Raw genomic sequence first — 25,943 nt, forward strand, 5'->3', positions numbered from 1 at the left:
AAGTTCGAAACAAGGTCGATTTTTTTTAAAAAAAATTGGTAGTTATGATTAACTCTGGGAACAAAACGGGAAAATAAATGTTTTTGTTCTGAATAATGAAGAAATGTTTCTATAATCCTTTGCTTCAGATTATTATTTTAAGGTGACTGAGTTGATCCGTTTGTACTTTACAACGACCACGACATGATATAACTATCAAAATTAATCTTCCTCTTAGAATAATTAGTATAAACTACCAAACTATAACTACTTGGACTATCATACCAACTTATGCACTAGAGAAAAAAAAGAAGAAGATGTAGACCGGGTAACGTTACATAACAATTAAGGGATTTATGTACTAATAGTTAATTTATTAGTTTGACAAAAAAGAAGTTAAAAATTCAGTAGTTACATTTTTTTTATTAGTTGATCCAAACGGGACATAGTTAAATGGTTTACAAAAATTGATTGGATACAAGAAATTAGAACTAAAACAAAAAAAAAAATAAACTAGATTTGATCAGGTATATCAGAATAAAGAAACCATTAAAAAAAAAAAATCCTGGAGAGACGACCATCCCGAGCCATCGCTGCCGCCTTACCTAAAGCCTAAGGATGATTTTTCTTAGAACCTTCCCGGTCAAAACAAAGTCACCTCGACGATAATTTCATAGGAAGTCGGAGAGTCCGACTGGAAGAAGCCATCTTGCGGTTTTACATATAAACTGAACACAGTAAGAGAATGTCTATGAACGTTAAAGAAGGATATAGTGTAACACCCATATACAGTAGTCTCATGAATTACGTCAGTATAGTATGTAAAACTGCAATGATATAGTTTTATTGATACATATAGCCAAGGCCCCAAGCCAACATATAAAGACACTTAAAATGTAGCAGAACTATACTTTTTCTTTTTGAAACAGACTATACATATAGTTTTCTTTATTATATATGTAGATAAATCAATCCTCTAGTCTTTAAGCAAGAAGCGTTTCACATTCTTGACGCTTTCCCTCAAAACCTTATTCTCCCAAACCTCTCTTGACGATGCCCTTAACGACGCCGTAGCGTCCAACCTGTGAATCTCCCAACCGCTGCTTCTCAGCATCATGATCCTCTCTATCTGCTTCTTCGCAAGCCGCCACGTGTTGTCTTTGATCTCATGCACTGCTTCCTCGTACGCCGCCTTTCTCGCTTGGTCCCACTCGAACACATTGTGGCTTTTTTCCGGCGGGTAGACTCCGAAGTACCGGTCGAACTCCGGTACTCCTATAGCCTGGTGAATCCCGGTTCGGATTGTGGACCGGGAGTTTCTAGGGTTGTAGAAACTTGCGAGCTCCTCGAACATTCCCGACTCCATCATTTGGTCGACACGTTTTGAGAGGTAGTGGTACAGAACTGAGGCCGAGACATCCACCCAGAGGAAGAAGCAATCGTACCTTTTGATCAAAGCAAAGATTTGGACAACGTTTCACATAAGATCATTGGTAAAATACATGTGGAGATGATTACCAAAAAAAAATACATGTGGAGATTAATCACAATTTGAAAAGACTAAACATTTTGTATGTTTTCATAAAATATGTTTGTAAAATGCCAACGTAAATTTACATTTAAACAGTTAAGATTCTCCTTCCATTTACGTTTGATATTTAATGTTATATATACACAATGGTTTAATAAGTTATAAGGCTATATTTCTATTTCTGATATGTTTTATGTTGATTTTGTTTCACTGATTTAGCTTTTTAAATTGGTGTCTATTTTGAAATAGTATAGCTACTGTTGGAAAAAGGAGATAATTCTATATATTATACCTCAGCTCAGAAGAAATAGACGGCTTAGAAGAGAATGGATTGGTTACGGGGTCAAAACGATCTACAAGGAGGGCATGTACGAAAGAGTTAGATCCTCCTGCTATTATCGGGAGCTTCCCACGAGAGGATATCTCAGAGATAGAACGTGACGCCACAGAGCGGAACTCGGAGGCAGTTAGTTCGGTGTCATCTACAGGAAGCTTGCCGAGTAGATGGTGAGCGACTCCGCACCGCTCAGGGATAGTGATTTGATTAGTGGCGATCTCCAGTCCGTTGTAGAATTGCATTTTGTCAGAGTTGATGATCTCTCCGGAGAAACGAGCTGCTAGGCCCACTGAGAGACGTGACTTGCCTGTTCCCGTGGCTCCCATTATGACAACCACTTTCTCCTTGCGTGATTGGTCCATGCAAACGGTCATGGGAACTATTGACTTTGGTCGTAGTTGAGGTGGTCGTGTGTAAGTGGTCGGGACGAGGGAACGAGTGACGAACGTAGAAGTAAGTTCTTGCATGTTTTCTGTAATCTACTAACCTCTATCTAGATCAGCTTATGACTCCATTAATTGTGGAAGGCTTTGAGTTTTATAAACTGAACAAAACATAAAGGATAATTCAGAAGTTGTAAGTTTATGGTTAGATATAATACTGGTAGATTTGTCTGCCTTGAACTGGTAAACGTGGCTTTGGATCAACTTTGTTTTTGTAATCATTCATGCATCAAATGGATTTTGTTACCATTATTGCTTTTAACATTTTATTTACTGTTTTTTGGTTATCATTTGCCTTAATCGAACTAATGAGGTGGAGCTAATTACTGATACATCATCTTATCAAAAGAGGGCAAAGATCTAGTATATTTTACTGTTTAAATATGGGAGATAGTAGGTGTTTTCCAGCACCATACCATATGTATATGTAGAAATAAAAGCTTTAAAATTAAATTATATTTAAAAATATTTTTTTTGTTAATTTTTATATTTTATTATTTGCTTACAATATTTAATTTTAAATTTTAATTTAATTATATGTATATATTTAAATTACAATATTGAAAAGATTTTGTATCTATTTTTTGGTTAAAATATTAAATCAATTTCTATAAAAATAAGAACAAAATTGTTAGGTATATAACTATCAAAACGTAAAACAGTAATATTTCTAAAATTTGTAGATATTAAAAAGAAAATAATGGTATTGAGATTAGAAAATTATAATTTTTATAACACTGCATAAAATTTTGAAGAATTGTTTTAGTAATAAAAATTATATAATTAAATATTTTTTCAAAAGTTAAATATTATTATATTTACTTATCTACTATTATATTATTTATTATTATATTAATGATGATCTATGAGTTATTATCATATTTTTAAAAAACTACCAAAATTTTCATCTCACAATTAGCTTTAAACCATGTTATCATTTTTAATATGCAATGTCATAATTTTCTTTCAAAATCAGTATGGTGATAACACATGGCAAATCACTTCTCAAATAATGTCAACAAGAGGGTTTGAAATTTTTTTTAATAATAAAAAATATATAATTATAAAATAGAATTAAATAATATTTTGAAAATTGTAAATATTATTAATGTCTATTTTCTTTTATTTTATTGATGATCTATGAGTTATTATCATATTTATAACAGTTTACCAAAAATATAAATCAATATAAATGTAAATGTACATATCATAATTAGTTTCAAATCATGTCATCATTGTTAATATGTCATGTCATCATTTTCTTTTTAAAATTAGTTTGGTGATAACATATGGCAAATTATTTATCAAATGAGGTCTCGAAAATTATATTCAACTTCTCAAATAATTTTTTGGTGACTGAAAATATCAATAGGAATAAACGTATACGATAATATAGGTATAGAACATACTAGTGGCTGTGAAGATATAGACGTGAAATATAAGAATACTTTTATTTGTAAATTAAACTATATAGACATGCGATGACAAAAAAAAACTATTTAGACATGCATACACACTCGTAAAACAACACAATCATGTCCAAATGTTTCGTTTGATATTTGTGTGTAACGAGTTGCACACACTGCGAGTAGTCGGGTCATTTTAAAAAAAGTAGTATATCATAAGATTACTTACATATAAGAATATTTTAAAATAACTAAATCATAATAGTTGGTTAGCAATTCATTTTCATTTGTTATAAACTTATAAACTACTAATTCATTTTCTAGTTTATATATATTTAAAGTACATAAAGTTATATATTTAAATAATTTCATATAGTTATTTTAGTTAACAACAAAATATTAAGGGCGATTCTTTTACACTTAGCAACAAAAATCTATGCATCTCTAATCTGACTATCACCTCACCATTTCTAGACACACCGAATAGTTAAGAAAAAGATATGCTTTCAGCTGAGAGTAAGTCATTGGTTGATACTTAAACTTGCATGATATGTATGTATAACCACTAGGTCCACTACATCCACTCTAAATCTAAGTAAAGGCTTGAATATTCTGCTTACTTTTATGTTCTCTCTAAATCAACCACCGCGTAAACTAAACCTTTCAAGGTAATACGGCAAGTACCAGCGAGTTTGCTAGAGTATTTTGTCTGATTCAATTGAGGAAGCAACTCTTGGAAGACGACACATGAGAAGCAAGGAGTGAACAACAAAACTTACCCTGAGCGAATCACTTTCATACTCTACTTAATGGAATCTTCCCACTTTAAATCAAATCTAGTTTGTAAAACCAAACGGCTCGTCATTCTACTCTATCACTTTATCAAATGCTTTGAATTTCATATACTGTAATAATTTTCACATAGCAAAGACACTCCAGTAGAGAAAGGCTAAAGCAAGATAAAATCTAATGAGATTCTAAATCATATAAAGTGTAGGAGTTCTCAGCTTAGAGAGCTTTCTTAACCTCGAAAAAGTTGGAGCGTGCATTGTTAGCCGCATCAATGTCTTCTGCGGATGCCACAGCCACCGCTACACCATTGTCTCTAACCACATCTATTGCCTCGGCGAAATCCTTGAAGTCCTTCAAACTGTGGACACACAAAAAAATGATTAAAACCAATCTAAAACTCTTAGTTACACATATAGTTGAGAGAATGACGTTAACTAACCTTGTTGTCAATATCTCTTCACGCTTTCTCAGCCGTTCTTCATCAGTTACTCCAAGTAAATGCCTCATCAAACTAGTTGAAAGAGATTTAACATTTTGATTCACAATCCGTAATGATTTATTCAAATAGCTGCCAAATAAATTAAACTCACTCACCTGCTATAACCTTTGGCATCAGGCAACTGGTACGAATCAACATCACCAATGGTTCCAATAATAGCTTTGGTAAGCGTCTCTTGATCCACATCAAGACCACGCAAGAAATCTCCAGTTCCATCATATATGTCAAGTGTCTTCAACAAATTTGGATCACGGTACGATAAGAATGAGAACACTCCTGAAACATAGAAAGATTCACTGTTGTTAGGACTTAAGATCCAACATTGTTGTTAGAACAAAAAGTAAAAATCAGTTTTTTTAACCTGAATGCGAATCGAAATCACAGAAACCTCCATATGCACCACCACTTACACGAACACGATCCCATAACCACGTGTTGCTAATATGCTTTGATATCACATATGCACTTCCATCAAGCTCATAGCCTGTGCTGTATATGTTACCTGCTTTGCCAACATAGTTTACCTGCAAGAGAGAGTATGAAAGTTAAGAACCCAAAACACATTTAATGTATAAAGAATCTTCCTTTTTTTTGTACCTGGGTCGGTATCACAATGGCTTCGTTTCTCAGAGGGAGTCTACCATCCCAAGTGACTAGCCCACCAGAAGGGCTTTCAGGGAGTAAATCTAGAAACTTCTCAAGAGATTTTTCGATGTTTGAGAGAGACTTGCCATCTGCAGTCATGTTAACAATGCAGCCATTCTTGGCGAGGAGAGATCTCCTGATCTCCTCAAGTGAGGATGATATCCCTTCCCAGTCTTCATCCACCTTCTTCTCAAGCGTGCGTAAGAATTCAAGATAGCTACAATAGAGAAAGAAATGAGAAAACTCAATAATAAAGCTCATTCTCAGTAAATTAAAAGTCTATTCCAACCTGAGACCACCCATCTGTTCAGACATCCATCCAGCAATGTTCAACATTGCATCCATCCTTGCCGCAGCAACTCCGTGACCACTTCCTCTCAACCGGTTCTGCATTGAGTGAGAAATGATGTTTACTACTTTCAGTTTCCACAAATCATGCAAAAGGCAGAAAGAAAAATTCTACTACTTTACCTCCATCCTTGCTATGCTTTGAGAGACGAACTGTTTAAACCGCTGCTGATCTGTGAATTGAATCTCTTGCAACAAGCAATTCATCTGCAGCAAGATAAAAAAAAGAAATGAATCTAAGTGCCAACCAGTATCTCTACACATTCAATAACCCAACATATAGAAATCTAGGGAAAATGCTATAAGTTTGAGTAAAGGATGTTAAAAGACAAAGTACCAGGTTGAAAAGGTCATCAGCACGTCCAGCCATCGATTTTCCACGAACAATAATTTTGCTGCACGGTTCATCCTTGCCCCTCACAGATGAGGTAAGGGGATAAACTGATATTCCTCCCGTTTTCCTTCCAATCAACTGATTCAATTGCACAAAACTCAAATCTTTTGTGCCCATCTCCAGTAGTGATTGACTGTCAAAAGACAATTTCTATCAGAGTTACAAAGCAAAGCATTCACTATTAGAGCTACCAAAGTACTCGAGAAAATATTATATGCTTGTGAAAATTACAATAGGAACAGTCTCTATTTTAAATGAATTAAAAAATATATAGAATAATAGCATGCATGGCAGAGCATCTAGCAGCATTCTTAGCATTTCCACCATGCCATTTCTGGTAAAACTAGGTAAAAAACTAAAAAGAGTATCACAAGAAAGCTTATATGATACCAGAAGAGTGGTACAAGTGGAAGAAGCTCATGTTTCAGCGAACCCATATCAAAGACTACTTCAGCGTAGACAATATCATTTGTGAAAAGGTCATGCCTCAAAACCTTCACACCATTAATATCTCCAACCTATTATTCAAAACTTCACATCAGTAAAAATTCAACAAAAGCAAAGGCTAGCCAAAATGATTACATTACCTCAGTGGGAACATAAGTAGGTTCCTTTGGGATGTCACTCAAGTTCAAACTTGGGACACATCTCAGTGCTTCAGGAGGGTCAGGAGTCTCTTGTTTCAATCTCAGCTCCTCTGTAGCACGCGCTAGCTCCGCAAGATCTTCTTCTGTCATACCGGCTTTAACCTTTTCCAGGATACTTTTCTCTTCCGCTTCCTCTTGAGAAGCTTTCTCAGGATCAGGCTAAAACAGAACTACATGTTAGCACCAAAACTAAAGACACATTGGATAGCAATGAGAAAAAAAGATACCTGCATCTCTATTGTCACACGATGAGAGTTGTGTAAAATAAACTGCTCTATCAATGGGGAAAAGACAGCTTTGGAACCCTCTTCAGCTATTCTAGCTTTCAGGGCTTTCAACGGTTCTGTATACTTCAATGGCTCAAAAGGATCCATATCGTATATCCATTTTGCAATAGACTGAAGCATAAGAGATAAACCACGAGGGAAAGATCCTGTATTGTTTTCCCTCAGAGAAAACTCAATAGTATTCATAGACGCCTCCACAGCATCACTCTCAAACCCTTCTTCTGCCAACTTCTTCAGCGTACTCATTATCAACTCTTCAACCTTCTGAACATTATCTTCAGACACACCTTTCATACCAACGCTGAACTGAGGCTGCAGAAGCTCGTCGGACATCCCACTACTAACAAGAGCCTCTCCTAAACCGCTTTCCAACAAGATTTTTCTCAGCGGCGAAGCAGGAGTTCCCAGCATGAGATGATCCAAGAACCCAAGCGCGAGCTGAGTCTCCAAGTCCAAGGGCTTCTCAGACAACAGCCAGTTGATGCACACCATGTTCTTCTTCTTAAGGTCACCATCTCGACCAGCAGGGTATTTCTCAACTATTCTGATAGGCTCAGAGAATAGCCTTTGAGGTTCGATCTTTGAAGTGTCTCGAGATGGACTTGCTTCAAACATGTCCAAGTATTCTGCACATATAAGAAAAGGCAGAGAAGATTCATAAGAGTGACTTCTTCTTCTAATAAAGATTTAAAGGAGATATGGATCTTTACCACTCAAGATACGAAGGCGTTGGAGTGGATCATCATCTCCATAGAACCAGATTCTGGCATTGCTTGGGTGATAATACTTACGGTGGAAGTCCTAAAATTTTCACATAAAGAAGATATATAATATGCATTAGAAATTATACATATCATCACAACTAGCATAATAATCTGATATTTTTTTTAGCAAACCTTGAATTCCTCGAATGTCAGGTTAGGGATATCTTTTGGATCACCTCCACTGTCGACACCATATGTATTATCTGGAGATATGGCCTAATCAAAGTGAAAACAGTATTATTCATCAGAACCACTATACCGAGGAAATGTCAGTTATATAGTAAACAAAACCCAAAACTTGCCTGTTGAGCAATTCTCCCTAAGATATTATCAGGCTGTGAATAGACACCTTTCATCTCATTAAAGACAACACCTGAAATCAAGCACCAATGATGAGATAGGATGAGTGTGTAAATAAAGTAGTAGATAAACAAAGAGATGACACAATATTAAGAGAAAGTAAACTGAAAAAAAAAAAATCTAAAATGGCATTTTCTTTTTAAGTGAAACCTTTGTAAGAGATGTCTTCAGAGGGATCATTAAGCTCATAGTGCCATCCCTCCTGCTGAAAAGTGTGGACGTCGTCCACACACTTGGGGAAGAAGACAGCATCCAAATATACATCCACAAGATTGTAAAAATCCTACAATGGACAATGACGAAACATGATCAGACATAAAGTAGATAACAAACACAAAATAAGTAGTTCTATATTTCGCTCATTGTACCTTAGTATTAGTGGAAGCAACAGGGTAACAGGTCCTATCAGGATAAGTGAATGCATTTAGAAAAGTATGCAAACTTCCCTTAAGCAGTTCAACAAATGGCTCTTTGAGAGGGTACTTTCTAGACCCACATAGAACGCTGTGTTCCAGTATGTGAGGAATGCCAGTTGAATCCTTCCTGCAATAACAACGAGAACTATGATTTACAGTCCCAAACTTAAGAGCCCTTTGACAAGGAGGGTGTACTCAAGTCACCTATATATATTAAAAAAAAGAGGCTTGTTTAGGAGACTTACGGAGGAGTCCTTAAAACAATACCGAACACCTTGTTCTCGTCTTCATTAGACACAGACATCACCTCACAACCAGTTTTCTTGTGTTTGAAGAGAGTAGCCTTTGATTTACACTCTGAGATAAACTCTTCAGATACTTTCTCAAATCCAAGCTTCTCAGCCTCATCTTGGCCTACATCTGAATTCCAACAAACAAAACAAAAATTTTTAAACATACACAAATCTACGATTAGCTACCTGTCACAAAGGAGAAATCTTTAATTTCACAAGTGAGACAAAACACACATGACATCTACAAATCTTCTGTAAAGTGTGAAACTGGCTAGTTCACCATCATCGACTAAACTGAGAATAAAGTGAGAAACTTTACCAGGATAAGATGGTGCGGGTTGTGTGGCAACGGCCCGAACAGAGAGGCGAGAGAGTTGCCTATTGACTCCGCGACCTGCGGTGGAGGGAACCCTCAACCCACGTCGGAGAAAGACACGTCTTCCGGTGGATGCAGGAGAGGCAACCCGGCGAAGGTTGCGACCGGGGGCTCGGAGAGCGCCTGTAGACGATGACAGGGACGAGTAAGAGAGAGGGAAGTGGCGAAAGAAGGGAGAGGCGGAGGTGAGAGAAGCTGAGCAAGAGGCAGTTCGAAGCATGGCTACCGGGAAAAATATTACCCGGCGGAGACAGCTACTGTCGGAGACGAAATAAAAATGATATGCAGCGGCAAGAGTTTTTATTATTTTATTTTAATAAGGTTATCATTTCTTGTATAACACACATAATATTTACTTATAAAATTAATATTCTTTATTTTCTGAATCTTTTTAATTAACGACCAGAAAAAATATCTAAAGACACAAAAGAAGTTCTGATTTGCAAGAAACAAAACGTGGTGCTCGTATAGCCAAATGTGACTTGTTACCCCCAAACAATATAATGACCAGAAAATATCTTACATTTTTTCTTGGTGTTTTTTTAATATTGTCGGATGAGTTTACGGATTAAATGAGAGACATAACACTCACAATCTTATTTATCTTTTCTTAAATAATTATTGATCGAATTTGAAACCAAATCACAATTTAATCAAAATAACAAAAATTAGAAGAAAAAAGTTTACATGTTTTGCTTAGTTATGTGCCAAAAGTTAAGATTATAAGAAGTCCAGAAGGCCCATGTTGAACCGAGAAATAGAGATCCAAGAAGCAGCAGAACTAGTAGACGATTCTCACCCTCAAGAAGGCAAAATATACATGGGCACATTTATCCAAAACCCGAAACCGAAGAACCAAACCAAACCGAAAAACAAATTTTGGTTCGAATTTAGATTCTATATCTCTAAAATCGAATAACCGAGATTCAAATAGATATCTGAATTTCTATAATATATATATATATGCATATAAACTATATTATGGATATCTTTCCGGTATCGAGTTCTGGAGAAAAAACAACATTGTTGAACTAGAATTAACTGGTATATTTAGAAGGTCCGAAATGACAAACTCTTTAGAGGAATAGACAAAGATTCATTAATTAGTTCGTTATGCAGTGAGTGAATTTCAAGTTTGGTTTAACGCAAATGAGATGGTGCCACCAATTCTACAAGATCACATTATTGAGAAACCTCAAGTCTTAATCTTGGGTAATATCTGCATGTTAGATGGGTCATGGACATCTACAACACAATTCAGCGAATGTTGATGTGTTTAGATGGACAGCTTTGGAAAGATTTAATTTATGGGAACACAAAATTACATTAGACGAGAGCCTGCCTCGCATTCAGAAATAGAAGCACTGCAATGGATGATGAAAAATATGCTTCAACATTTGACATTATCTGAATTAACTAGAATATTTTTTATCTAAAAACTCGATCTTTTTACTTTTTAACTCGAGTTAACCGAAATCCGAGACCGAACCGAAGGAGATCCAAAATTATCTTGGATATAAATCGGTTCGATTTTGTTATCTGAACCGAACCGAAAACTGAAATAACCGAATTGAAACCAAACCAAACATTTTAAATACCCAAACATATCCTAAACCTCTAGAACCGAAGAAGCAAAGAAACCAACAAGAACAGAATGCCCAAGGCTTAGGTAAAACATTTTGTATATCTTCTAATACCACTTACAAGATCCTCTATACTCTGGGGAAGCAAAAAGATGGTTCGTTTTTCATTAGGTTGAACTTTTGTACAATCTATTTTTGACTAATATGAAATTTACGGTTTAGCAAAAAAAGAACAATGTCTCTTCCATCCTCTGATTTCGGATGACATTTGAAAGCAACAAGTTCAACATAAATCTGTAAGTCAATGACTGTTTCTGCACGTCAGATGACCACCACATAGCCATTCATTTCTATCTTCTAGCCCCTGATTAAATTGGATTCCTGTGAATCCATTTAACGTCGCACCTCAGATCAACCAAAGGACAAAGAAGGCTTTAGCGTAAAGAAAGTACTCACGGCCTGGCCCATAGAGGCCCATATAGGCCCATTAGTTTAGGTCCAGTCCAAAGATTCCTTACGCGAGATACCGATTCCATTTGTCGACGACTCAAACATATCCGCCGAAGAAACCTCTTTCACTAAGAAATCATCATCCAAACCTGAAAGAAAAATCAATCTTCCCGGAGAACAAACAACGCCACCGCCGTATCGACGTCGCTAATCGGAGAAATCGATCCACAAGTCTTCTTCCTCCTCAGGTCAAATCTCTTCTCCCAATTCCTTCAATTTCATTCCCATTCAGATTCCATCAACGTGTTTCTTCAGATTCGCAGGAGGATCATGTCAGGCCTCCTCGAAGGAATCCCAGACGCAGTCGCTCTACGCTGCCTCGCGCACGTCCCCTTACACCACCACCCAAACCTAGAGCTCGTCTCCCGCTCCTGGCGATCCGCGATACGCAGCGACGAGCTCTTCAAAGTCCGCATCGAAGAGCAATCATCCGAATCCCTCCTCTGCGTCTGCGCCTTCGATCCCGAGAACATCTGGCAAGTCTACAGCCCAAGCTGCAACCGCTGGCTCACTCTCCCTCTCCTCCCTTCGAGAATCCGCCACCTCGCTCACTTCGGAGCCGTCACCGCCGCCGGAAAGCTCTTCGTCTTGGGCGGAGGCAGCGACGCCGTTGATCCGTTGACCGGCGACCACGACGGCACGTTCGCGACCGACGAGGTCTGGTGCTACGACTTTGTGAAGAGGCGTTGGACGCAGCGAGCGTCGATGCTTGTGCCTCGTTCTATGTTCGCTTGCTGTGTTCTCGATGGGAAGATCGTTGTCGCTGGAGGATTCACCACGTGTCGTAAATCGATTTCTGGAGCTGAGATGTATGATCCTGAGAGCGACGTGTGGACTTCGATTCCTGATCTCCATAGGACTCATAACTCGGCGTGTTCGGGTTTGGTTGTGAAAGGGAAAGTTCACGTTTTGCATAAAGGGTTATCGTCCGTGCAGGTTCTTGAGAGTGTTAAGGTAGGATGGGCGGTGAAAGAGTATGGTTGGCCTCAAGGTCCGATGGCTGTTGTTGAGGATGTGCCTTATGTAATGAGTCATGGAGTTGTGTATAAGCAGGAAGAGGATGATACGTGGAAGATGGTTGCGTCGGCGTCTGAGTTTAAGCCGAGGATTGGAATGGCGATGACGAGTTTGAGCGATGAGGTTTTGCTTGTAGGGGGTGTGATTGGACCTGATAGGGATAATTGGGATATTAAGCCGTTGTCTGATGTGGATGTTTTGTCGGTTGGGAGTGATCGTCCGGTGTGGCGGAAGGTAGCTCCGATGACTAAGTGTCGTGGAACGGTGCTTGGATGTACGCAGTTGACAATCTGATGGGAACGATGATGTTAAGACTACGTATTTACTGTTTTTCTTTGTTTTGTAACCCACTTGTCTTTTTGATCATAGTATGTCTTTGTTATAATGTTTGGATTATTGTTTCAAAAAACTCTTCACGGAAAAAAAGAACATAGCTAAGAAGATACCTTCAAAACATAGTTTAGTATGTTCATCAGAATTTTGTGTCTGAACTTAAATTATCCCAAACAAGGATGCTGGTGCTTACGGTTAAACAAGGGAAACCGCAGTTCAAGTGATGTTAACCAGCTTGATATAGAGACAGAAGAGAGTGTTACAAAAGGACCGCAGCAGCTAAGAATCTACATTTTTGGGGGATTAGATGACAATAGGTTGCGTCAATGGTACAAAGGCACACCAGAGTTTGTATAGAGCAGAACATCAAGGCACAAGCATCAGTTTTCTAGAGGTTCAAAATTGCATTTGGTATAGTTTATGAGCTCCACAATAAGGCTATGGTATAGAAAACAATACAAAAGAGAAATTGCATTTACAAAGTGACTTCCACATTGTTGTATACAGCATAGAACAACACAAGAAACCTGAGCTTCTGTTTTTTTTCTTATATTTGTCAAAGAGAATATGCAGTCTAATAACGTCCAAATGGACTCGACCAATACAAAACTGAACAAAAAAACTATAACCTTTCTTTTTTAACCTCCAACTCTTGTCAGTAAGGTAATCACGCTGAGAACAAATTCATCAGCAAGTAAATGGTTTGGTTGGGGAAGTGGAAACATGTTTCCGTATTTGTCATGCTCGCAAAGCCTAATCATCATCCTCTGAATCTGCCATTGACAAGAACAAACGAACAAAGAAAAGTTATAACGGATCCCCAACACTACACAGCCAACATAACATACAACACCGAAGAGCCTAATACAGTTTGCGGCTTTGCAAGTAAGTGAATACGTCATATGAAAGATCTATTTCAAAATCGAATTTAAACAAAAATGCAAATCTTTACCGGATCGTATGTCTTCTCCAACTTTTCCTCTGTTTTTAAGTAGTCTTACGATCATGGCGCAAATGAGATACCACCAGTATATGTGGAAAACAAGAAGCATCAGTAACATTGTGTTGAAAGAATAGTACATGACGGTGCCCTCAGTTGATGTCATGTCCAAATAATCCAGGAGTTCAATGCTTTTAACAAAAAATGTGTGAATGTCAGATAAAGCAGCGACAATAATTAAAAGTTAGATCTATTAAGAAGTAAGAATAAAGTGTGGATACCTTGTGGCCCTTATGATCCAAAATGGAAAGTATATCAGCCGTAGCAAAAGCCAGGAGACAGCAAAAAGTGCAAAACACACACTTGCTCCAAATTCCTTTTCAGAGTACTTGAAAATTTTAGCAGTTTCCATAAAAACGTCACTTGCATCATGAAGGGCTAGGATGATTGCTCCAATCCGGAAAAAACTGCAGAAGAAACAAAAATCAGTTTCCCTATTAGACTTTAAATCCTTTTAGCAAAGCTTATCGGTTGCTTGCTCTATAATATCACTATACATTTAATCTCCCAGTCAAAAGTTAAACTTTGCCTACCAAAGAGAGCTCTTTCATTAATAATGTGCGCTGCTTTAAGAAAATCATCCATATGCAAATAGATTTTAGCTGAGGTAGGATTTATTACCTGGTTAAGTAGGAGTAGCCAATGAGGAGGATTGTGATGACATGGTGAGACATCATAACAGCAAAGTCCTTTCTTCTGGTCTCCCATGCAAGCAAGGCAGCAACACCATACACATAGAAACCGCACTGGCACATGTAGTAAAGCTTTATTGGAAGCCTACACAAAAAACGAATAAACAAGGTTATCCCAGGGAACTCTGCCATGAAACTACAACTATTTTCTACACCAAGAAAACCCAATGTGGACTTAAATGACAACTCACTTGAGCTCTTGATTAGGCCAGCCGTTAAAGAAGAGCTTTATATCTCTGGCCCAAGGCTCGTGATAAAGGGCATTGAGAACGAAGACCTCACAAGCACCATAGTAGAGCAATTTCCAGAGGGACTCCTTGCATTTGATGAGCTTTGCACGAGTAGCAGCATCCTTCATTTTAATTGGCTTAGAACCAGTACTCAAAAGCCATACAGCTATCCTCTGTTAAAAAATTGAAAAGGTTGATGATCAATTCTCCAATTTCTTTGCAAGATTCATGAATCTTCTCATATATATATTTCTATAAATAAAAGAATTTCAACTGTCAACGCATATGCATCATCATCATCATCATCATCATCATCAACATCAACATCACAGATGCATGAATCTTCTCCTTAAAACTGTATATGTTTCTATAAATCAACAAACGCATACATACATACATGCATCATCATCATCTACGATCATCATCACATATAGGAAAGTAATTAAAACGCGAATTCGTTACTACTCTGATCCTAGCTTCCGTAATCAATTCCACAAAGAAGAACGAGAGATTGTTCCGTGATTACTTGAAAGACGAATCTATCGAGGAAGAGCCTCAGGAAGAAGAATCCGAAGGCGAAATAGACTGCAATCTGGAAATGCCACGCTGCCGCGATCGACGGTTCGAGGTTCCTTACGCCGCCGCTAGAATATTCCGATTCCATGTCGATAGAAAGAAAAAAAAAAGAATCCGCCGCGAGAGAGCTCTTTGTTTCACCTAGAAATCATCAATCGTTTATCTTTCCGAAGAAGAAATGAACAGAGCTCTACGCCGGGAAGTCGTCGGAACTTATTTGCGCAATGGCGGAATCGATCAGAAATTTTCTTTATTGGAAGAGAGAGAGAGATTCGGTGCACGTTTAATCCTGGCGACCTTCTTTATTTTCTTTGCCTAGCTTGGGAATTGAGATCTCGCCACCTTCTTTCTTTTATTACTCTCCCCCTCCTATATTTAAAAGAAAAATATTTTTGTAAAGTTTTATTACAGAAAAAATATCTTTGAAGTTTTTATATTTTTTATCAATAAATTTTAAATTAAAAATGAATTTCAATTTTTTTACTAGAGGCATTAAAATGAATTTAAATTACCAAAAATAATTAGTCAGAAAATATTATTTTTCATTAAATTTTATTTTTTCATCTATAAGAAAATTTGAAAACTATTTGTTTAAAATAGATTACTTTAATATCATTTTTTTGCTTAACTGATTTTGTGATTATTACAAGAGCAAATCATACTATCATTACTTTTTACTCTTCAAAAATATATATGATTATGAACGTTCAAGCCTTTGCTTTTTTTTTTTTTTTTTTGCCATACGTGAGATTAAGACGATTTCCATTTTTTACTAACACTTACATATATACAGACTTCAGTAAATGTTCATAGCTTGCTTAATGAAGGATAATATACAGAACAGGATATGAACTAGTTTATTATCATTATTGAAATTTCACTTTTTGGGCAAAGATTAAGACAGCTAAATTATAGTCATTTATAACACTTGGAGTTCACGATAAGCATCCTTTAGAATAAGATTGGATCAACTTTAAACTTAAAGCAGCAGTGTGCATGATGATCAAGTCGAGCATTAGTAATCATGTCCCCATACCATCTACCCTTCCACTTTTGATTTTATAACGACCATAGCCATTTATAACTTATAGCTATGTTTTTCTTTGTCTTTATAAACATAATTCTTTTTATTTCTCTATTTCATCATTTTAAAAAACTACCAACTGGCAACTGCTAGCCGGTTCTAGTTTGACTTGTTGTTACAACACAAAAGGACTAGGATAAGAAAAAGACTTGTTTGTTAGACTCATTATTTCTAACCATTATATATATTTGTGTTTTTTCAACCATAGACTTTTCTTTCTCCCAATTCGTCCATACATGAATAGCCTTTTGACTTTTATACATGAGTTCATTATTCATATAGCCATCTTTAATCAACGTTTGACCCAAAAACGAGAAAAAATTGTCATCATCCACAACTATCTTCTTTTTTTTTTTTGGGTCAAAAAATAGAAAACCACAACTATCTTCTTCTCCAACAAATTCGATGACCAAATATAAAGTGGGTTTATTTAATTATCCTAAAGCCCAATAAATAATGACTATATATGTAAACATTAGAGGGATAATTTAAATATGTAACCCACCTGGGAGCCCAACCAATCTGGAAAGAATCATCCTCTAAGTTTCTCGTAATCTACAATCATTGAACCAAACTTACCAAATAACCCGCACGGCTTATGTTTGCATATATTTGAGATTTGAAAGCACCAAGTTTACGTTTAAACTTCGTTAATCATTAACATGTTTACATTAAGAAACATCATAAAATTAAATTTTGTTATAAATACAATATCATTTCATAAAATATATATCGCTCGTTCAAATATCACATTTGTAAGGAACCATTTTTGCCATTTTTACACGTTTGTTTAATCTTTATATTATTTACATAGTTATCTGATGCCTTGATGCCATTTTTGCCATTGCCCATTGTCATGTTGGAGGACCCCAAGATATGATGAAAACGGACCCCATCTTTTGTTCTTTTTAGATTATTATTAAAATGAGAACCTCTTTTTATACGTAGCCATGTCATGTTCACAGTCCACTCACAATTATAAATCTCTGTTTTTTTTATCGTAGGTCGTAGCCATGTCATGTTCACTAGGCCTAATGTTCACAGTCCATTCACTATTGTAAACACACCTCTTTGACTGTTTCACATTAACGCATTGCGGTCTTTCTGCTCCTTTCACGTCACACGCTTTTGATTTGGTTTGGTTTATCACACCGTCAAACCCCCAAAGAAAAGATTAACCAACTTCGACTGTTACTGAGAATACCGGAATAAACATTTTCTCCATCATAGGTGTAGGATGCAACATGTTAAAACTCTCAATGACTACAATAATGAATTTCTTTAAAATAATCTCGAAGGGGTTTTTACATGTTTTTATGGAATTTAGATAAATAAAAACTATGGCTAATTAATTAAGAAAATAATAATAATAATAGTTGCACAAAAAAATTATACTTAAAGGTTTGAAGAACTAAAGAGAATGTTGCCGAAATGTAGCAAGAAGACCATTTCGAGGGATTGGAAATGGACCGTACTCTATTCCCCCCTCTCCTCCCACCACTTCCCATCTGCATAATCCAATCAGATAACTAACGATTATACTAGTGTTCAATTTATATGTAATCAAACGATATATTCCACCAATATAAAGAGATCATGCATGAAGCTTGACGCTTAAATTATATAATAGAGAGGAAGAAGAGTAAAAACTTACCGGAATTTGGAAACTAAGTGGTGGAGAAAGATAAGAATCTGTAACTTGGCGAGTTCATTCCCGGGACAAGCATGAACACCACTTCCAAAGGGCATGAATGTATTTGGCTTTGGATTTACCTTGAATTAGTTTCAACCATCACGTTAAGTCAGCTCTCTTTTTAAAAATATACATAATTTTATATCTTTTTATGTAATTTGCTTAGTTGTTACCTCAAATCTAGATGGATCGAAAACCTCAGGGTTTGAAAAATATTTGGGATTGTGATGAATATTCCTGAAGAGTGGCATCACTTTCCATCCCTTCGGTATCAAATATCCTGTACACATACATGTTACAAGAATCATAAATATTAGTGATTCATATTCGTTTGGACCATACCATATCTACTTTGGTACATCTCATTAAAAAACAATAAATAGAATGTTCTAGTCATGTGCAATAATTTAATTAGTACCCTTATATTCAACATCATCCACTGCTTCTCTGAATGTGAAGGGTATGATGCTTGCCATCCTCAAGCTTTCAAGTATAACCTATGTCACATAAAATTGAAACATGAGGTCCAGATTAAATGTAATCATTCATATATAAAAACTATAAAACATAATAAATATAAATTATTACCTTGTGTGTTAGTGGCATATTCCTTGTTTGTCCCCACGTTAAAGATTTCTTCTCTCTACTGTTTTCTTCGTATATAGCTATTTGCTCATCCTGCAACCATCATAAATATACATAGATTTCAGTATTATTTATGTTCATATATACACACAAAAGAAAGGATAAGATTCTATACATGTGATCAAACCTTAACAGCTTCTAGAAGTTTCTGGTCATCATGTAAGTACTTAAGAATCCATGTTAGGCAACTAGCTGTCGTGTCTTGCGCGGCGAAAAGGACTCCGATGATGTTGTCCGCAATCTGTTCTTGGGTTAGCATACGACCTTCATCGTCCTTAAAGTCGAGTAGATGACCAAGAAAGTCCGTTTTCAAAATCCTTTTTTCTCTTCTTTCGTGTACAATCTCGCTTACTATTGTCTTTAGCCGCTTCCTCGCCTTTTTGTAACAAGTTTTAGTCAGTTGGGCAGAGTTTACTTAATGTTTGGAGATTAATTGATTGATTCATTCATTTCAGAGATGAGATCATACCATGAGAGCTTTGTGGTAAGATGTTCCGGGGAGATTCATGGGGAAAGAGTTGTAGCCTTTGTCGACAATATTGTAGTTATGTTTCAACATATCCCTGTAAGAACACTCCAAATGGCCAAATATGGCTACAATACCCACATCAAAAGCGAGCTGCAAGAAAAAGAAAGCAAGTGAAGAAAATGCATTGTGTATTTATTTTTTTATTGGTATACATATAAACATATATATATATATATATATATATATACCTTCTTCATTTCTTGGTATGTAGAGACAATAGGCATATTGGCCAAAGATTGTAAAGAAGATAGGGCAATGTGTTCGATATCAGGGATAAGTTTCCGGATGGTTTCAGGGTATAAAGAGGATTGAACAAGTTTCCTTAAATAGACATGATAATCTCCTTGGTGGAAAAATAGAGCAGATGGTCCAATTAGCCTCTCTTTGCTTTTCGGATACGTTGGTTTAAACATATGTGCATGAGTCACCAAGACAAACCTTGCAGCCTCGGGGCTAGCTAGCATTACGCAAGGATAGCCAAGGATTCGAGTTTTGAATATCTCTCCATATCTATACATCAAAAGATTAAAAAGCTTAAGCTAAGATAATAACCCAAAAATTAATTTGAAGGACAAGTTTTCTTAAGTTACCTCTTTTGCTTGGAGGTGAAGAAAACATTGGGGTCTTGTGAATAAAGTTGTAGAGTCTCTCCTATGTAAGGCCATCCCATGGAACCAGGAGGAAGCTTGCATGTACTGTTCCTCTTCTTCTTTCTCTTATTATTCTTTGAAACCGCCATTCGTACCAATAGCAAGCAGAAGATGAAACTTGATATGACCAAGAACCAAAATACAGCCATAATCATCGATTATCCAATACAATATGCGATGCTTTACTTATACTCAAATGTTTTGGAAGATGAAAACAATTGAACTCTGGAAGAGGAGGAAAAAGAAGATATATAACAAAACACACACAAATACGTAAGAGAGGTGGGGATATATATAACATATAAAATTATGGAGTAATTAGCTAAAGAAAAAGTTGAGAATAATATTTGATTTTTATATTATTATTATTTTCCGCCCAAACGTGATGAAATGACGACTGCTTTCTATTCATAATTTGTTTTTTTTTTCAGGCAAAAATCTAAATGTAGATCTTGTCCTTTTTCATTTATGTAGAAGGATATAGACAACTCTCTTTTTCAGTTTCTTTTTGAAGGATGTATTTTTATATTTGGAAATTTAATAACGAGGGTGCTAGAAATTAAATTGCGATTTAACTTATTCATGTTTGATATACTGCCTTAATTTTAAGGAAAATGGGCAGTGTAATTAGCTACAACTACAAGGTTCTAATTTATAGCAATATTAGTTAAACTATTTACTATTTTGGTACTTCTCCTAAATAAAAGAGATACTCTGACTTGAATATACACTTCTCTATGTATGTTGATTGGTTGTACTGGTTGATAAAAAAAAGATTGGTTGTCCTGTTGTACATAATGTACATTCCGCCTATTTTTAAATAGCATTCTCATTTCTTTTTTAACAGCTTTATGGAAATGACAATGTGTTGGTTGTAAATGGGAGTTGGAACGCACTGAGGAAGGTGTGTGGCATTTCAAACTAGAAACGGCTGAAAACACACATAACGTGAGGAAGTGTTGCTTGCATATCGTAATCCCGAACCCTATCTAATATATATTACACAGAGCACACTGCGTAGAAATAGAAATTACATACACTATTTTAGGCATGGGCCGTTCGGGTTTTCGACTTAGTTCATGTTTGTTTTTTGGGTTTAGAGATATAGAAACCGTTTGGTTATTAGGATTATGTTTCGGTTCCATTGTTTCGGTTTTTGGTTTGGTTTGGAAACAATTACAAAAACCAACTAATATCCGATAAACTTTCGGTTCCAATTCGGTTTCCGTTTGGTTTCAGATTTTTGGTTAATTTTGGATAATTCAGATGAAAACAGAATATTTTGGATATATAAACTGTATTTTAGATATTCAGGTACCCATTCGGTTATCGATTCGGTTTTGGTTAGGTTTCGGTTTTCGATTCTAAAAATATAGGAACTATTCGGTTATTTGTGAACTTCGACTCGGTTTCAGGTTAGGATTTTTCGGTTTGATTTCGGTTTGGTTTTCGGTTTCCAGTTTATATGCCCAGACTTACACTATTTTATGCGTGTGATAAATAGAATCACATTGGCTTGGGGAATTCAAAACCGATACGCGTCTTCCAGCCTCTAGGAAGAAAACTTGGAAGGCGGCATTAAGAAATTACATTGATTTAGTTTCTTGATTTGATGGGTTTAACTTTTCTACTTTCTAGTTTCTTCTACATAATATACAAATTAACCAGAAGCTAAGCTTTTGAAGTTTATGTATCACTATTGAAGAAAAGAAAAGAACATGACATTGCTTGTGACAAACTATTTCCATAAACGGAAGAATCCCTTCTAGATGGGATTTGCAGTTTATAGTAACACAATCTAAAATCGATGTTGCTGAAATTGTTGCGTATGATTCTTTATGATATTCAGTATAGTAGTTTTATTCTTTCTTTAGTCACGTTTTATATATTGACAAAGCAAGAATGATAATGTTATTACGATATATTTTAATCATAGATTTTGCGTCACTAAATTTATATCAGCGAATAGTATGTTAGTATGAACGTAACTCAGCTTTTTGATGTAAAAAAAAAAACGTAACTCATGTATACATCCAAAGGATTGAAACTTTCATTTTACAAAGACTATTAATTTTAATTTTTATAAGAGTAGCTAGTAAAGTTTTTGGATGAATACATGTATGAATCTACGATGATGACGATCAAATGAGAGGGGTCTGAGATGACGAATTTGTCCGAATCTTTATCTACAACAAAATAGTACGTGAGTAAATGAAATGGACTTATGAGGACAAAGTCGGTGCCTTACACGTACCAATTGTCTCTCTGATTTGAACCTGTAGACTAACGCTATTCACAACAATGTATGACATGTTTGGCAAAAAATTTAAAAAATTTACTATGTATTTTTTCAAAGTACAATTTGTAATAAGATTTTTTAGTTTGTGTACTTTGGGATGGCTCTCTTTATCCTATATACACATGTATATTTTTAAATTTACTTTTGATGATCAAAAAAGGAAAGAGAAAATTAACGAATGAGGAAAAAATTTACGTTAGAGAAAGGAGTCGGCGCATGGTGTTCACGTGATGACGTGACATGGAGTGTGACCCATCTGTATGCAATACAGCTCAGTTTTGATCTGTTCCTTTTACCATCTGATCGTCGTCTCCGATGAAACCAATTGGGTCCAATCTATTTCCGTCGAACCGTGGGTCCTCTGCATTGTACGGAGACGAACTGACACGGAAGATGTCGAGGAGCGTAAGACACACGTTCGGCTGACATCAGGGGAAGTGTTACTATTTTGGGGGATCTTGTTCGTGTGCGCCTGAGATTGTATATATAAAACACTAAAGGACAAAAGCGAACCATTCAAGCCTCTTTTTTAGTTGGTCGGATCTGGAGACTTCCATAACGCAACGGCAACCATTTTATTCATTTTACTGTATATGCGATTATTACACAAGGATTTGCTACTACTTACCAAACCAATACAACCGTCTACACATGTTTTAATAAAGCCTGAGTGGTATAAAGGAATGTTTAATACAAACATTTGCCTACTCTTCTTTTCAGTGCTCACTTTAGTATATATGTGCAACTTTTTTCTTCATATATAGTCGGGTTGATTATGTATAAGAAAATATAGAAGCTATTTATAATCAGGGACTAACCGTTAACATATTGCAGTTTAACTAATGAAGATTATATATAATCTATTTAGAAAGAAAGAAAGAAAAAAACATAGATGTTTCTAGGTAACTCTACAATCTGCATTACGAAAACTTTTGTAGTCAACTTGCAATTGTCGACTTGGCTCCATCTACGTGCGCTCTTTCTTTTTCCCCAAGTCCAGTTCCACTTTTTTGGTAATTAAATTAAATTAGCAACAAGGAATCGTTTAATGATTAAAGTTGGAATCGTAGTACTTGACATGCAAGGCAATGACACCAGTAAACCCTTTCCTTCTTTTCTTTTTGCTTACTAACTTTATAAGTAAAAAAAATTAACTGCTTCGAATTTCTTTCCTCTGTTGATGGGTTTCAATTTATACTTTCTTCTGACACGCTTGGAGAAAATGAATATTTCTACTTTCTTAAAAAAATATTCAAAACAAAGTAATTCTATAAATGAATTGATTTTACTTCAACTGTACTTTTTAGATTAAAATAGAGTGATAAACAAAAAAATGAATTACTTTATTTATAGAGTAAAACTATTTTACTCAATTTTAGAGTGAAAAGAATAGGATTGAAACATTTTTATTCCAAACTTAATTTTAGAGTAAAAATAGAATTTTAGAATAAAAATAGAGTGAAGATGCTCATAGAATGTTATTTTTTTTTAACATTGGAATGTATTATTAAGTTTTATAGGAAAAACATTTTAAATAATAAGAATTAGAAAAAAAATAGGAAACTGATATCCCGATGAAGATTTAAAGTAAACAACCTATATATTTTGTGTATGAATGATTAAAAAAATTTTATATAGAAGTTTATCTTTGTTTATGAAATAGTTAAATCTCAAAGAGACATAATTTTCATAATAATATAAAACATCATGTTTCATAATGAACTGCTAACAGTAGCCGCACCACTCTTTTTTATTTTTCTCGTAGGAGTTACCAAGACAAGATAATTCTTTATATTATTACATTGATAATAACAGAGTGAGAGAAATCACCGTTCTAGATAATCAATTAATTAGAATTTCATTTTACCTTTTGGGGTAATCATATTTTGCGGCAAGAACTCAGTCACTATAAATAAAGAACCATCAGTGATCGAAGCATGTAATGAACCGTCGACATATGTTAGTTATCTTTTCAAAATGGTTCAACTAAACCGAAGCTTTTGTTTTCCTAAATCCACTGGATGAAATACTCAAAAGAACTAAAATAGTTTGCAAAATTTAAAATAAATTGAAAATCAAACAAGTCAAATGAACATAAACAAAAAGAAATCAAAGAAACATGAGTAGAAAAAATGAACCATGCCAATGTCATAACTATAAAAGTATTTGGTCATTGGTTTATAATGTTATGTCAGTTTTATATAGTAATTGAGAAACATTTTTAAATTGTAACATTTATTTTAAGTCTTTAGTCATTGGTTTAGAATGTTATATCTATCTTTTATTTATTAATTAAGCCAAGATTCTTAGTTAACAAGAAACATTTAATATTTAGAGAAAATCAACTTCTTTATATTTTACTTAGACCAATCTCTTTAAAATGACTTACTGATAAAAGTTTTCAACTATTTTTGTACTGAAAGAAAACCCGTCAATTAATTTTTAATGTATTAACCTTTTAACTTACAAAATGTAAACGTATGGCATTGTTCGTCATATATTTGCAAACGGATAGTGATAGACGTTAATGGTTTGCAAGTTGAGAGATTAAAACAAAAATTATTTGAAGGATTTTCTTTTTTTGACTAAAACTAATTGAGTGATTTATCACAAATTTTTTGGTATCACCTGTAAATACGGAGTTTTATTCATTAATTAACGTCAGTTCGGGGAGATTTATGGTAAATAAAATTTTTGGGTAAAATATTAAATAAATTATTGTGAGAGTTATTATTTATTAACTTACATACTTAATTTGAGAGGTTTTATTCGAAATAATTTTTTTTTACATCGTAAAGGTACAGAAGATTTTTTTTTGTCAACAGTTTGTTTTATTAAAACAACACCCCAAAGGGCAAGGATACAAACATTATCACTACATATTAATCTCAACTTGAAGCCCATATTTTACAGATAATTACAATCATATGAGTGACACGTGGTCTCTCTATGTGGCTTCCACACCTTAGTCGAGGAAGGAAAGAGCGGTGCCGGAACCAACTCGCTGGAATGCCGATCATCTCCATCTCCGACATACTTGAGGTTGATTGCATGTTCTTCAACCTTCAATCACCACCGATCTCGAGATCTTCTTCTCCAATTATTAGGATTGAGCACCGTGAAAAACTTTGAGAGCCAAACTTCGAATCTTGTCGGAACACTGACCCTTATGGTAGCTCCGAATTTTCTGGATTCTGACTTGAACTCGAAAGCATGATCCAAAACTCAAGACTTGATCTTCGTGGAGACTTCACACAAACACGAGCCAAAGCTTTATACCACCTTCGAGTCGAGGACTAAGCTTATCTAACAAAGAGGAAAACAAAACCATCTCGACCAAACAGAATAAGGTTATACGCAGAAGGAGAAGAACTAGGACATAACTATATTTATACTCAAATCATATCAGAAGAGGATAAGACTGATAATTGATTCCGATTTGATTGAATTTTACACTTCAAAAAACTCGCCAACATGAAAGTATAAAATCGATCAAAGATCAACCGTAGTTATTTTACATCAAAAGATAAGAAAACATGATGGTAACCGGCGGCAACCACCGATCACCAGAAATGGTTTTCTGAT

At 35.4% G+C, this 25,943-nt stretch overlaps 5 protein-coding genes across 7 annotated transcripts; 1 reads left to right on the forward strand and 4 right to left on the reverse strand.

Moving 5' to 3' along the window:
- Positions 1-68: 68 nt before the first annotated feature.
- On the reverse strand, positions 69-4,332 carry LOC106444096 (adenylate isopentenyltransferase 8, chloroplastic). The gene is made up of 2 exons (XM_013885614.3): positions 1,803-4,332; positions 69-1,424 (listed from the first exon to the last, which is right to left on the reverse strand). The coding sequence occupies exons 1-2, from the start codon at positions 2,312-2,314 to the stop codon at positions 956-958; spliced, it is 981 nt and encodes a 326-aa protein (XP_013741068.2). The 5' UTR covers positions 2,315-4,332; the 3' UTR covers positions 69-955.
- Positions 4,333-4,533: 201 nt separating this feature from the next.
- On the reverse strand, positions 4,534-9,878 carry LOC106439528 (presequence protease 1, chloroplastic/mitochondrial). The gene is made up of 18 exons (XM_013880999.3): positions 9,461-9,878; positions 9,094-9,268; positions 8,801-8,975; positions 8,583-8,715; positions 8,375-8,445; positions 8,205-8,288; positions 8,019-8,109; positions 7,249-7,934; positions 6,962-7,180; positions 6,765-6,892; positions 6,318-6,507; positions 6,104-6,187; positions 5,922-6,019; positions 5,585-5,849; positions 5,349-5,511; positions 5,083-5,263; positions 4,928-4,999; positions 4,534-4,846 (listed from the first exon to the last, which is right to left on the reverse strand). The coding sequence occupies exons 1-18, from the start codon at positions 9,735-9,737 to the stop codon at positions 4,705-4,707; spliced, it is 3,234 nt and encodes a 1,077-aa protein (XP_013736453.2). The 5' UTR covers positions 9,738-9,878; the 3' UTR covers positions 4,534-4,704.
- Positions 9,879-11,618: 1,740 nt separating this feature from the next.
- Positions 11,619-13,083, forward strand: LOC106439527 (F-box/kelch-repeat protein SKIP30-like). Of its 2 annotated transcripts, none has more exons than XM_013880997.3 (2): positions 11,619-11,798; positions 11,866-13,083. In XM_013880997.3, exon 2 carries the CDS (start codon positions 11,881-11,883, stop codon positions 12,919-12,921), a length of 1,041 nt encoding a protein of 346 aa, XP_013736451.2. In that variant the 5' UTR covers positions 11,619-11,798; positions 11,866-11,880; the 3' UTR covers positions 12,922-13,083. The 2 variants fall into 2 exon arrangements, with proteins under 2 accessions (XP_013736451.2, XP_013736452.2); XM_013880998.3 differs by having other exon boundaries at positions 11,874-13,083.
- A 323-nt stretch (positions 13,084-13,406) lies between these two features.
- LOC106439526 (ceramide synthase LOH2) lies at positions 13,407-15,814 on the reverse strand. 2 transcript variants are annotated; one of them, XM_048776512.1, is made up of 6 exons: positions 15,409-15,814; positions 14,844-15,055; positions 14,582-14,737; positions 14,182-14,367; positions 13,913-13,956; positions 13,407-13,733 (listed from the first exon to the last, which is right to left on the reverse strand). In XM_048776512.1, exons 1-6 carry the CDS (start codon positions 15,544-15,546, stop codon positions 13,714-13,716), a joined length of 756 nt encoding a protein of 251 aa, XP_048632469.1. In that variant the 5' UTR covers positions 15,547-15,814; the 3' UTR covers positions 13,407-13,713. The 2 variants fall into 2 exon arrangements, with proteins under 2 accessions (XP_048632469.1, XP_013736449.1); XM_013880995.3 differs by having other exon boundaries at positions 13,913-14,091; positions 15,409-15,809.
- A 1,988-nt stretch (positions 15,815-17,802) lies between these two features.
- Positions 17,803-20,301, reverse strand: LOC106444094 (abscisic acid 8'-hydroxylase 4). The gene is made up of 9 exons (XM_013885613.3): positions 20,000-20,301; positions 19,598-19,919; positions 19,350-19,499; positions 19,008-19,256; positions 18,824-18,913; positions 18,654-18,732; positions 18,409-18,515; positions 18,197-18,315; positions 17,803-18,050 (listed from the first exon to the last, which is right to left on the reverse strand). The coding sequence occupies exons 1-9, from the start codon at positions 20,212-20,214 to the stop codon at positions 17,954-17,956; spliced, it is 1,428 nt and encodes a 475-aa protein (XP_013741067.1). The 5' UTR covers positions 20,215-20,301; the 3' UTR covers positions 17,803-17,953.
- Positions 20,302-25,943: the final 5,642 nt, after the last annotated feature.

Source organism: Brassica napus, chromosome A3 (genome assembly GCF_020379485.1).
Source record: "Brassica napus cultivar Da-Ae chromosome A3, Da-Ae, whole genome shotgun sequence".
NCBI classification, from domain to species: Eukaryota; Viridiplantae; Streptophyta; class Magnoliopsida; order Brassicales; family Brassicaceae; genus Brassica; species Brassica napus.

What these genes read in the sequence shown, in the direction of transcription:
- LOC106444096 (XM_013885614.3), bottom strand. Translation starts at nt 2,314, where the DNA reads ATGCAAGAACTTACTTCTACGTTCGTCACTCGTTCCCTCGTCCCGACC. An exon ending in TCTATTTCTTCTGAGCTGAG is followed by an intron (nt 1,425 to 1,802) that starts GTATAATATATA and finishes TTTGATCAAAAG; the next exon opens with GTACGATTGCTTCTTCCTCT.
- LOC106439528 (XM_013880999.3), bottom strand. Translation starts at nt 9,737, where the DNA reads ATGCTTCGAACTGCCTCTTGCTCAGCTTCTCTCACCTCCGCCTCTCCC. An exon ending in TGAAGACATCTCTTACAAAG is followed by an intron (nt 8,446 to 8,582) that starts GTTTCACTTAAA and finishes GCTTGATTTCAG; the next exon opens with GTGTTGTCTTTAATGAGATG. An exon ending in CTACTTATGTTCCCACTGAG is followed by an intron (nt 6,893 to 6,961) that starts GTAATGTAATCA and finishes TTTGAATAATAG; the next exon opens with GTTGGAGATATTAATGGTGT.
- LOC106439527 (XM_013880997.3), top strand. Translation starts at nt 11,881, where the DNA reads ATGTCAGGCCTCCTCGAAGGAATCCCAGACGCAGTCGCTCTACGCTGC.
- LOC106439526 (XM_013880995.3), bottom strand. Translation starts at nt 15,546, where the DNA reads ATGGAATCGGAATATTCTAGCGGCGGCGTAAGGAACCTCGAACCGTCG. An exon ending in TCGATAGATTCGTCTTTCAA is followed by an intron (nt 15,056 to 15,408) that starts GTAATCACGGAA and finishes ATTTTTTAACAG; the next exon opens with AGGATAGCTGTATGGCTTTT. An exon ending in TGGCCTAATCAAGAGCTCAA is followed by an intron (nt 14,738 to 14,843) that starts GTGAGTTGTCAT and finishes TTTTTTGTGTAG; the next exon opens with GCTTCCAATAAAGCTTTACT.
- LOC106444094 (XM_013885613.3), bottom strand. Translation starts at nt 20,214, where the DNA reads ATGATTATGGCTGTATTTTGGTTCTTGGTCATATCAAGTTTCATCTTC. An exon ending in CATACCAAGAAATGAAGAAG is followed by an intron (nt 19,500 to 19,597) that starts GTATATATATAT and finishes TTTTTCTTGCAG; the next exon opens with CTCGCTTTTGATGTGGGTAT. An exon ending in CACTTAGTTTCCAAATTCCG is followed by an intron (nt 18,051 to 18,196) that starts GTAAGTTTTTAC and finishes TGGATTATGCAG; the next exon opens with ATGGGAAGTGGTGGGAGGAG.